General features: G+C 38.9%; 2 protein-coding genes across 6 annotated transcripts in view; one reads left to right on the forward strand and one right to left on the reverse strand.

Annotated features, from left to right (window-relative positions):
• Positions 1-12838, reverse strand: part of RERE (arginine-glutamic acid dipeptide repeats) — a 409781-nt gene that overhangs the window by 295612 nt on the left and 101331 nt on the right. The window lies entirely within an intron of this gene.
• Positions 132-3823, forward strand: LOC489638 (60S ribosomal protein L31-like). Its single transcript, XM_038538818.1, has 2 exons — positions 132-340; positions 3399-3823. The coding sequence occupies exons 1-2, from the start codon at positions 132-134 to the stop codon at positions 3787-3789; spliced, it is 600 nt and encodes a 199-aa protein (XP_038394746.1). The 3' UTR covers positions 3790-3823.

A 12838-nucleotide genomic window follows, 5' to 3' on the forward strand; every position in this document is an offset into this window, starting at 1 on the left:
TCGGGGCGTGAAATGCACTTGCTAAACAAAAGGAGGCCCTGGCGGCCACAGGGCAGCGCAGCTCGGGCTCATGTCCCCCAGCTCGGTGGCTTCGGGAGGTGGCGGCGTGGGGCCCCGCCCGTGGCTGGGGGATGCAGCCGCTGCTCCGGCTCGCGCTCCTTCAGCCCGGGCAGCCGGGCCAACACTGCCACATGCCTGTGACCCAGACGCCGGGAGAGAAAGAGCAGCCACCCCACGACAGCGGTGGCGGCGGCGGCGGCGACCGGAAAAACCCGGGCTGGAGCTCGGACTGCTCTGCGCGCACCCTTGCCTGCCTCCACCACGGCGGGCGGGGGCGCGCGTACACACATACACACATACACACACGCCACTGCAATTTTATCTCCTTCCGAGCTAGGCTAGCCTCTTCTCTCCCCATGTCTCCCTCCCCTCCCGACAGCCGGAACTAGGAGGCTGCGTGATTGATGGCAGCTCTTAATAGCGTGGTCAGCTAGAAAATGCATCTGCAAGCAAGATATTAAAGAGGCAGCGCATCCCTCTGATCAGCAGTTCACACAACCTAGAGCTGCCTCTGCTTCCGCGAGGAATATTAATGCCAACCACCTCTGACGTCTAACAAAATGCAGATGAAATAACCAATAATCATAGGCATGCAGAACATTTGTTTCAAAGATGCAAATAGAAAGAAGCATTGTTTGAGGTCAACATTTCTGACCCCAATTTTCCTTACAGTTTTTAGGAATTCTCTGTAAATCATTTGTTTAAAAGTCTTATTATCTCTCTGATCCTTTTTCCACAGAAAAATAAAGGTCCCTCTGCTAGACAAGGTTTATCTTAAATTAGGCTTGATTGAAATCCATCTAATAAGGAAGCAAAATAAATGTCTATTTTTTGCCATGTGGCCTTAAATAAACATATATACTACCCCAAACCCCTCATTAACTCTACTTTTTATGTGCATCTAAATAGATTACCCACTGTTAATCTCAAGTTAGTTTCTTCCCCTAAAATTTAGTAACATTAAACTGCATTTATACTAGGTATGCCCGTAACCCTCAAGATCATTTTGTTCCGATTAAGACAATCCATAGCAAATTTTTAAAAACACATTCCCTACAGCATATGAATTCAAAGTATTAAACTCACTCAATGTCAACCCAAATCTGAAGTTACAAGCTCAAAATTTAAATGATCTCTTTTGCTATTTTCAATAATACACCTTTTGCCTTCCAGGCAAGTTTCATGGAACTCTGAAATAGCTTTATAAATGTTATTGGACCTTCCAAAGTCCAATAAAGTTGCTGAATTATTAGATACCCCCTTACCAATAGTCAGAGATTTAGATAAAATGATAAGCCCAAAGACTCTCAAAGGGGGTCAGAGTGGAGAGCATAGAGTACAGGGGTCCTCCTGCCTTGCTGGCACAGATAACCAAAGTGATATGTCCATTTGCTATTTAAACATCATTCTGCTAATTTCTCTCAAAGAAAAATCAAGTTATTCTACAGGAGATAGAAATATCTATCTAAAACCACTAACACAACACATGTAGTGAGAGCAAGACCTGATGAAGCATAATGCCTTTGCCATCCTGAAAGGTAGCTGTGATCAATACAAATCAGAGGTGGTCTATACCGCAAGTGTAGCTCTGCTCTAAGCTCCACTAAACACCATTCCTCACTGAGATCATCCTGAGAGGATCTGCGGCTTCGAAATCTGCTACGTAACCAAGTGGCACTGAGATCACTCCATATACGTCAGAGATGAAATCCACCCTAAAGCCTAGCTACAAAAGTCACTCTTGTACATGGACACACTTCAAATTTTCTAACCATCTATATCTAGATACATGGCAGAGTATGACAAGGGTTCTGGTTATTTTGGGTGGGTTTTTTGTTTTTTTTTGTTTTGTTTTTGTAGACCCTTTTAAAAATGCTGGTTTACACTGAGTTGTAAAGGGCTGTTAAGAATAACTAAACTGCTCTATTCTGAATTCATGCTGTATCTAGTCTGTCAGGGATTCTAAATGCTTTGACAGCACTTTATGATACTTAATACTCTTGTCTTGCATCCTCTCCTAGACCTCCACCTTCCAGTTATACCAGTCTTTCAAATTTCCCAAGGTATCAGGATTTCTACCACAGGCCAGCAGCACACTGCTTCTTCCCATTAGAGCAGGACATTCTCCCTGTTAGTCCACACACACACACACACACACACACACACACAGTTTAAAACCTATACTACTCCTTCATCTCAAGTCAAATATCACTTTGTCAGAGTAACTTCCCTTGAGGCCCCACTCTAGGCTAAGTTCCTTTGTCATAAGTTCCCAGAGATCTGTGTTTTTTCCCTTAAGAGCACTTACCTCAGTTTGTAATTCATTGATGTGATTATCTGGTTAATGTCCATAGACCCCTCTAGACAGTGAGTTCCGTTAGAGAAAGTTCTATATATTTGCTCATTATCAAATACCAGGTGTCATACATACAGATTTGTGGAATAAATAAGTGAACAGAGGAACAACCTTGTTTTACTCATTTTGCATATTCTCTGCACAGTTCTTGGCACAAAAGAGCATCTGTCAAATAAGCAGCATCTATAGCTATTAATAGTATTTATTTTATTAACCTTTAAAAGTCTAGTAAAAGAAGATTTTTATCCCTGCTTTATAAAGATATAAATAATTGTGCCCAGAGTAATTCATTAAAAACACGGAGACCCTAACCAGTTCCTATTTGCAAGGTTCACTTTTCTTTTTTTTTTTTAAAGAGTTAACGAAGTACAAAAGCCATCATTAATTTTTTTTTTAATTTTATTTATGATAGTCACAGAGAAAGAGAGAGAGAGAGAGGCAGAGACATAGGCAGAGGGAGAAGCAGGCTCCATGCACCGGGAGCCCGACGTGGGATTCGATCCCGGGTCTCCAGGATTGCGCCCTGGGGCGAAGGTAGGCGCCAAACCGCTGCACCACCCAGGGATCCCAGCCATCATTAATTTATTCAAACCAAATTCTTCCTACTTACCTGGCATTTAAGAGAGGCAAACAGCAGTGGATAAAGTGGACAGACTACTAAATCTTGTACACAGGTAACAATATAAACATAATATAAAAATCTAAAAGCACATGGTACTTTAGTCTGTCTTCAACACTTCTCTCGGAATGCAAAAGTACCACCAAATTCTGCAAGGGAAGAGGATAATCCTCAGCTCTCTTTCACACTGAACTTTTCTTCCATTTTTTTCTCTAAGAGACCTCTATTTCCCTGACATAAAAGCCTTCATGGAGTTCTTTTGACCTGAGGACACACCAGTCAGTGGTGACAGACCATTCCAAAACCACACTCCCCAATTCCTCAAACAAGAATTCATTTTAAATCCTATTAAACCTCTTTCTAACTAGGGCCCAGTAGAACGGCTCCTGCAAAGAAGGGTGGCGAGAAGAAGGGCTGTTCTGCCCTCAACGAGGTAGTGACCAGAGAATACACAATCAACATTCACAAACGTATCCATGGAGTGGGTTTCAAGAAGTGTGCCCCTCAGGCACTCAAAGAGATCTGGAAATTTTCCATGAAGGAGATGGGAACTCCAGATGTGCACATTGACACCAAGCTCAACAAAGCTGTCTGGGCCAAAGGAATAAGGAATGTTCCATACCGCATCCGTGTGCGGTTGTCCAGAAAATGTAACGAGGATGAAGATTCACCAAACAAGCTCTATACGCTGGTTACCTACGTACCTGTCACCACTTTCAAAAATCTACAAACTGTTAATGTGGATGAGAACTAATCGCTGATTGTCAAATAAACGTATGAAACTGCAATAAAATAAAAACTAAAAAATAAATCCTATTAATCTCAGCTTGTAAGTTAGGAGATCTATAGATGAGAAATGCTAGTTTTTGCAATAATAATTTCGCAACAAGTTTTGCACTTGAGCATATGAAAAAGTAAAAGAATGTGTGAGATGAATTAAAAATATTAGATATACCGGACCCTGACCTCCAAATTAATCCTGTTATTTTTAGCATTCCACATGGCTGTTCTTGTTTCCCACAGGATCTTACCCTGGCCTGTCTCTGTTTCCTTTTGTCATGAGTTCCATTCCACTGAAATTCCAGCTCCAGGTTTTAGAAACCCCTACATTTATCAAAACAACCCTGTCAAGTTGAGTACCATTAACAGATAATGAGAGGAGACAACAGATGTGGTTAGAAGCAAAGCACTCCATATTCTACAGGCCTCAGCATGCAGCCTAGTGAGCTGACATCTGACTTTACCCTAACAGTTATAATTAAATACAAAGTCTAGCTAAACTAACATTAAAGCTATGACCAGAAACAGTACACAAGGGAAATGTAAAGTATAACCTTAGCACTAGCTGAACAAGGCCCAAGCTATTCCTGACCCTTAACCTCCAACAACTGCACTGCATTTACTCTCTATGCCACTCTGTTTCTGTCACAGGAAGACTCTTGGCCACATCTTCTAAAGATGGTGGCCTTGGACTACTCCCCCCAAGACCACCAAAGGAGCTCAGAGACGGTATTTTTTTACATGAAAGTTTAAAGGTAACATGCATCTAACAATAACTTAGTGAGGTCTGCCAAGAGTCTATCAAGTTGAGACAATCAACACACGCTTTCCTATTGCATTATCTAGTAAAATCATCCAGATCCAGTAATTAAGCTCACCTTTTCCCCCAGTTATCAAAATGTCAAAAACAAACAAAGTCAATCAAGCAAACAGTGATGGACTAAAGGGTTGTGTTAGTAGTTGTTAGCTGTGTTTGCAGAGTGTAGACAGATAGGTTTGTATTACTGAGCAGAATATAGTTCTAATTTTAAGCAAACTGTCTCCTCTTTCTGTTTTCTAACTCACAAAACGGCACCACGTATCAAAACCTCTGGAGTTTTCAAAATTTTCTTTAAAAAAAGAAAAATAACTAGAAATAACATCAGATTCTAAAACATTCTAAAACACCAGATTCTAAAAACCAAGGAGACTAACCTGTAACTATAATTACACCATAGTGTTAAACCATAAAGAGCACACTCTCCAAAATTATATAGGGACAACATTAAGGTCGGATGTTAATACAACTTTGTTTTGTTTTACACTTCCTTATAGAGCCTCAAACAAGTATTTCAATGACCGACTGCTAAAAAAACATTTAAAGGGTTATTACTTCATGAAACAGAAAAATTATCGACATTATTAAAACATTTCTTGGGGGGCAGAGGGGACACAGCTTGCAGCACCAAGTCCCATTTTTATAAGAACAGAGAGCAGAAGTACTAACTCCAGTGGAGACTCACAGCAAACTCTTCCAACATAGTAAGTCCATCGAAGCATGTAGCCCTCTAATGGATGCAGGATGTGAAACAGATCCTAAAGCAACTTTTAAGAGAGACAGAGAGACCTCTAAGATAGCATGTGTTTAAAAAACTTAAAGACATTATCATCTCTATTTTTAAAACACACTAATGATCCCGGATTGTACAGATGAAATAAATCATAATGTTCCAATAAAACAATACCTGAAAGGACAAAAATACAGTTAAAAAAGAGAGATTTCTCATTTGAAAAAGTATTACAAAAATTTTTTAAAAAGAGTTCTGTGGAAGAAATTAGCTCAAGGACTTATGACCTTGACAGGGAGTTTAGAATGGGGCCCTTTCCATACTGTCTGAGCTGACAACATATGATAAAACCATATCCAAGCAAGTTTACTGGAAGTAATCATAAGAAAACGAAAAACTCCAACTAGAATCATTACACCCTTGAATTAAAAATACCAGATTTTTGTGCAACTAAAATAATGATTACAAATCCAAACACTGCTTTGCCCTTCTTTAAAACAAAACAAAACAAAAAACTGACACATGTTCTCTCTGGTAATGTGTCTCCAAATAAACTCCTTTAAAATAAAAATTACAAACATCTATTTTCAGAAAAATATGAATTTAAAGGTTTCAAAACATTAAATGAGTACCATTTCCCAGGTTCCTTATCACAGGTAGTGTTAACAACCCAGTACTTTTCTGCTTAAAAACCAATCACTTCTCTCTAGAAAATGTCAGAAGACTATTTAGTTCAAAATATCCATTCAAACATGCAACACATTGGCTAAGACAAAATCAAAAGTCACAGTCTCAAGAATGTTTGACCTAAACAACACAGGGTGTTTTCTCTTTTTTTCTTTTCTTCTCTTTTTTTTGAAGGAAGGAAGGAGAGGTTAGAGGTGAGTGAGATTATTGTGAAGACAAATTCACAACGTCTATTCAAGTTTAATTTTAACTGACTTGAAAAAGCAAATATTTGGGCTACAGGAAACACAACTCAGTACAAAGGAAAACATGGGCTAACTTTTAACAATTACATCATTTGATTAATTCTTAACAATAAAACCTAAACACAGATCATCCCCTCCAATCTGCAGAGCAAGCTAACTATACAATGAAAAATATGAGAGCCCTATCAGGCTCTGGTATGTTTAAACAGTTACAATGTAAAGCATGTTCTTTCTCACAAGTGAAAGGAAATGACTGCCAAATGCTTCTTTTACAATCTCTCCAGAATAGGGCAGATCCTTTTAATGTGAGATTTTCCTGACATTCCAATTGTAGCAGACCTTGAGCAAACAGAGACGCATTAAAAGCTGACCTGGTTCTATTATCTTTTATTGAAAGCCTAGCAAAGATCAGACATGAGTCCAGTGCTATTTACATTTTTTGGTGCATTAATCACTTTTATACTCAAGGGCTTTAAAAAATTCAATAGTTGTGTGTGTGTGTGTGTGTGCATGTGTGTGTGTGTGTGTGTTAATGACAATAACCACAGGATGTAACCATAGCTGTATTGGTCTTTTCTCAGGAAGGTCAGAAAAGCTTTAAAAACAGGAAGTCTGTGCTATAAGGTTGAAAAATGTTTGTTTTAAGAGTCTAAGGCTTTATGGTTGCAGTTTGCAGTCAAGTATTATGGAGGCCTAGAGTTTATTCTTCCCAGCCAAGGATTAATGTCCCTGGGGAAAAGGCCAAAAAGGTGCCTAAACAACTAGAAAACCACATTATCCTAAAATAAGACTTATGAAATCTGAACTATAAATCTTCCAAGCTATCCTTCAACATTAAAAGAGGAGCTAATTTAGTGAACATAGTAGAAGAACAGTTTATCTCCTGTGATAATTTATAAAGGCTAAAAGAAAAACCGTAGTAACGAGTGCTAAAACAGCCGTAGAGCAACAATTAGCAGCTGGATTAAAATTGATACTTGCCATTTTATACATGTTTTCTATTGATCACCCCATTCATTCTCATTACACTAAATTAAATAGAAATCAAATATAATGACAATACTCCTTGAATGCAAATTTTGCTAAGAAACCAATGTAGATTAATTTTTTAAAGTTTGTTTATTCTCAACAAAATGATTGATTTCTGCTTTTAAAAAAGGACATACTTTGGGCATCTGGGTGGCTCAGTGGGTTAAGCATGTGACTCTTGATTTCAGCTCAGGTCATGATCTTAGGGTTCTGGGATCAAGCCCAGAGATGGGCTCCACACTCAGGGATGAGTCTGCTTGAGACTCTCTCTCTTCTTCTTCCTCTGCCCCTCCCCTTCGCACACGCACACGCACTCTCTCTCTCTCTCAAAAAAAGGGGGGGAGGGTACATAATTTTTTTTTAACTCTACTAGGGTGTAAAAGAAATTCATAACATAGCCAACATGAAAGTTATTTTTAAAAATCTAGTTTCATGATTCTATTCTTTATTTAGCCTTTTCTTTATTTAGCCTTTTTAAACAAACAGAAAGAAATGTTTTGTCATTTGTGGACTCCAATTTACATGAAATTAAATGTTATATTACGAAAATTTTAAAGCAAAGAATCCAAATATTATAATATGTATCTTATCAATTTAAAATCCATTGGGAGATACCTTAGTTAGATTACTCCCTTCTGCCCCTGGACGCTGCCGAGTAAGCATCGTTAAAGTCTCCCCTCCCACCACCGTCATGTCTAAGTAAGAGTCTCCCAAAGAGCCTGAGCAGCTGCGGAAGCTCTTCATCGGAGGTTTGAGCTTCAAAACAACCAATGAGAGTCTGAGGAGTCATTTTGAGCAATGGGGGACGCTTACGGACTGTGTGGTAATGAGAGACCCCAACACCAAGCGCTCTAGAGGCTTTGGGTTCGTCACCTACGCTACTGCGGAGAAGGTGGATGCAGGCCACACAAGGTGGACAGAAGAGTCGTGGAACCAAAGAGGGCTGTCTCCCGAGAAGATTCTCAAAGACCTGGTGCCCACTTAACTGTGAAAAAGATTTTTGTTGGTGGCATTAAAGAAGACACTGAAGAACATCATCTAAGAGATTATTTTGAACAGTATGGGAAAATTGAAGTAATTGAGATCATGACTGACCGAGGCAGTGGCAAAAAGAGAGGTTTTACTTGTGTGAGCTTTGACGACCATGACTCTGTAGACAAGATTGTCATTCAAAAATCCCATACTGTGAATGGCCACAACTGTGAAGTAAGGAAAGCCCTATCAAAGCGGGAGATGGCTAGTGCTTCGTCCAGCCAAAGAGGCCGAAGTGGTTCTGGAAACTTTGGTGGTGGTTGTGGAGGTGGTTTTGGTGGGAATGACAACTTTGGTGGTGGAGGGAACTTCAGTGGTCAAGGTGGCTTCGGTGGCAGTCGAGGTGGTGGTGGATATGGTGGCAGTGGGGCTGGCTATAATGGATTTGGTAATGATGGAAGCAACTTTGGAGGTGGTGGAAGCTATAACAATTTTGGCAATTACAACAATCAATCTTCAAATTCTGGACCCATGAAAGGAGGAAATTTTGGAGGCAGAAGCTCTGGCCCCTATGGTGGTGGAGGCCAATACTTTGCCAAACCACGAAACCAAGGTGGCTATGGCAGTTCCAGCAGCAGCAGCTATGGCAGTGGCAGAAGGTTTTAATTACTGCCAGAAAACAAAGCTTAGCAGGAGAGGACAGTCAGAGAAGTAACAGGGAAGTTACAGGTTACAACAGATTTGTGAACTCAGCCAAGCACAGTGGTGGCAGGGCCTAGCTGCTACAAAGAAGACATGTTTTAGACAATACTCATGTGTATGGGCAAAAAACTTTGAGGACTATATTTGTGACTAATTGTATAATAGGTTACTTTAGATTCTGTTCTGGAAAGTGTAAAGCATTCCAACAAAGGGTTTTATTATTTTTTTTTAACAAAGGGTTTTAATGTAGATTTTTTTTTGTACCCATGCTGTTGATTGCTAAATGTAATAATCTGATCGTGACGCTGAATAAATGTGTCTTTTAAAAAAAATAAAAAATAAAAAAATAAAATCCATTGGATTCTAAAGGGCACTCCTTGGAAAATCATAATATCAAGATAATGTGTTTTAAAATATGAACACAAAAGGGTTATTACCACAAAGATCTGCCTTATACCCCAGTGTGTGTGAAGAAAGAAAACAAGGTGGTTTTCTATTTGATGTTCATAGTTACCTTAAAATTTTTGAATGTTTACCTCCACAGTATTCCTACAGGGTTTTGAACTACTTTCATTTAATATATGGGAGTAAAATGATATTCCCTAGGTGTCCATCTTATCTTTTAAAAGGCATCACTCTAACAACAACTAGCCCTAAAAAGGTCCTTCTGGTGTTCAGTCTACGTACACTACATAACGGTCAGGCTCCCTTCCTGGATATTGGAAGACAATAAAACAATGCCTACAAAATTTTAAGGAACACAAGTATTCTACCAAAAATTCTATACTTAGCCAAACTATTAATCAGGTATGAGTATAAAACAGAGACATTTCAGACATTCACAACCTTAAAACATTTACTTTCCATGCACGGTCTTTCAGGAAATCACTCCACAAACGGAGGGAATCAAACAAAAGTCCATGAAAAATTATCTCCAAGGAGATGCTCAAGAGTGATGAAAAGGAAGATCCCTTCTAATAGCAAAGTGACAAATGAAGACATTAAATCAAGACAAGGGCAGCCTGGATAGTTCAATGGTTTAGCGCCACCTTCAGTCCAGGGTGTGATCCTGGAGACCCGGGAACGAGTCCCACATCAGGCTCCCTGCATGAAGCCTGCTTCCCCCTCTGCCTGTGTCTCTGCCTCTGCCTCTCTCTCTCTCTCTCTCTCTCTGTCTCTATAAATAAATAAAGTCTTTAAAAAATAAATAAAGACAAAAAGTTCCAAGAAGGATACCACCAAAAATGCCTTATAGCATCCTTAACATTTTCCATTACACTGAAAGGTGTTTTATATAGTTCTGTTGGAAATGAAAGGCTGATTCAGAGATAGGAACATACAAAACTAAACGAAGAAATAAACATGAGAGAGAGAAAGAAATTATTAACTCCAGGAAAGAAACTGAAGAAGTTGTACAAGAAAGGGAATTAAATCATAGTACCACCATACGTGCTTCATCTTTAACAGTATATATACTGGCATAGGAATAGAAAGATTTAATATTGATTTAACACAAACTTTAATATAACTACACTGGGAAGATGGAGGAAAAAAGGAGGCGATATAAAAAAGCTAAATCCTCATCTCCCACTAGGCAAAGTCAGCAAATAATGTCTAAAATAGAAAACTGGGGATCTCTGGGTGGCTCAGCGGTTTAGCACCTGCCTTTGGCCCAGGGCGTGATCCTGGAGTCCCAGGATCGAGTCTCACATCAGGCTCCCTGCATGGAACCTGATTCTCCCTCTGCCTGTGTCTCTGCCCCTCTTTCTCTCTGTGTCTCTCATGAATAAAAAATAAAATCTTAAAATAAAAAAAGATAACAATATTGCTGAACTACTTCTTTTGAAAAATTCACACATACCATTAGCATTTTATGGTGTGCTTTGATCATCTGGTGAATTGAGAGGTGTAAATTTCAGAACTTCAAATTAAAAAAAAAAAAAAAGAGGGATCCCTGGGTGGCGCAGCGGTTTAGCGCCTGCCTTTGGCCCGGGGCGTGATCCTGGAGACCCCGGATCGAATCCCACGTTGGGCTCCCGGTGCATGGAGCCTGCTTCTCCCTCTGCCTGTGTCTCTGCTTCTCTCTCTCTGTGACTATCATAAATAAATAAAAATTTAAAAAAAAAAAATAAATAAATAAAAAAAATAAAAAAATAAAAAAAAAAAAAGAAAAGAAAAAAACCTAACCAAAGGAACAGTCAATCATTTCAGGCACCAGAGCTGAAAGAAATCCTTTTCTTCAGAGAAAATTGAACTCTATTTTGCCACCTGCCGGCAAGACTCTTGAAATCTAGCCACTCCATAATAATAATCCCAATTTTAAAAAGGAAAAAGAGGGGAAAAAATCCAATCACAAGAATTTTTAAAAATAAATGATATAACAGCCCAATTCAAACACAATAACTTTAGTATTCATTAATGAGAAATGTTACCACTAACTAAAGTAACAGCTTTTTTAAAATGCTATAAAAGCAAAAGTACAGATAACATTATCCACCTTCAAAGAACTGAACAGGATTATTTAAACAATGTTCAGTATTTTACTCATTTGTTTATCCAAAGTTATATTCCATAATCAGCGAAATGCTTTTTAAAAAAGGGAGTAAGATGGACCAAATAAAGGAGAATCGAGGACATTCCAAATACCAGTTAGAGGCAGAATCACATGCTTATCGTTAGGCTAACAATGGTGGTTTTCAGTGTCTCCCCAAAGCCATGCCTTGTCTTTGATTGAGAATACACGCTGCTGAATTTTAATGCCATTGTTTTGTCAACAGAGTGCTTGCATCCACTTCACAGGTTCATTAATAATCCTCTAAGAAGACCTAAATTAAAGTTTGGCAAGCAATTTCTCATGAAACAAAATTTGCTTCTGGTCTGTTAGAACTAAATGTGCCAAGTGGCAAATTAAGATGTGGGAACACACTTTTAAAGGTTATGCTTTGAAAGTATTCAATGACTCAAACAGGGTATCATTAGGCAACAGCAAAACAAATACTAGGATGCCTATTTCATTTACAATCTGTTAGGTTTCAGATGGATAATTTCACGGTGACCACCAAGAACTATTGGGGTAAACTTCGAAAGAAGATAGACATACACTCCCCCAATCTCCATTAAAGAACTGGAAGGAAACCAGAATGGATCCCACTCCCAGCATTAAAAGCGACAGAAAGAGTCCAGTAATTCCCAAAGAACCTGCCATTGTGCCAACTATATTGTGTGTTTATCGTCCGTGGGAATGCTGACATGTGCAGCACTGCAAGTGGTGACTGAAGAGTCAATTAAGTGGTGGGAAAAGGCTTGCAGCAAAAATTTAAACTAAAAATAATCTATTTACAGGAGAGCAGTATAAGAAACGCTGGCTAAACTATAATCCAAGTCTGTATTCCCAGCTTCAATAGTAAACACAGTTGTTAAGAGTGGTTAACACACCACACCGTAAGTGCATGTAATTTCAAGTTAGAAACATCTGTTTGACCAATGGCATCCTTGTTATAGCCTCCATTTCTTTGCTTACAGAGTGTGAGAGTAAGAAAAAGAGCAGGTGTGACAAAGAAAGAACAGTCAATTGACCTGAGGGAACATTGGACCTTTCAAAGAATTCCTAAAAGTATAAATTCTAAAGCTAGATTCATATAAAGTTCTAAAGCTATATTTCTAGAAATTTATAAATTTTCTTAAGAAATAAGGTCAGAGGAGAGTATAATCTCTCCCCCACTTAGTCTCCACTAGCTGAGGCAGTATGCCTGGCTCCACTCTGAGGAGTGTCAAAATTCAGAAAAATCAAGCAAACCAAAAAGGCAAAGACAGGAATGTCTTACAGTTCATGAGAAAAAAA

Source organism: Canis lupus, chromosome 5, assembly GCF_011100685.1.
Source record: "Canis lupus familiaris isolate Mischka breed German Shepherd chromosome 5, alternate assembly UU_Cfam_GSD_1.0, whole genome shotgun sequence".
Taxonomy (NCBI): Eukaryota; Metazoa; Chordata; class Mammalia; order Carnivora; family Canidae; genus Canis; species Canis lupus.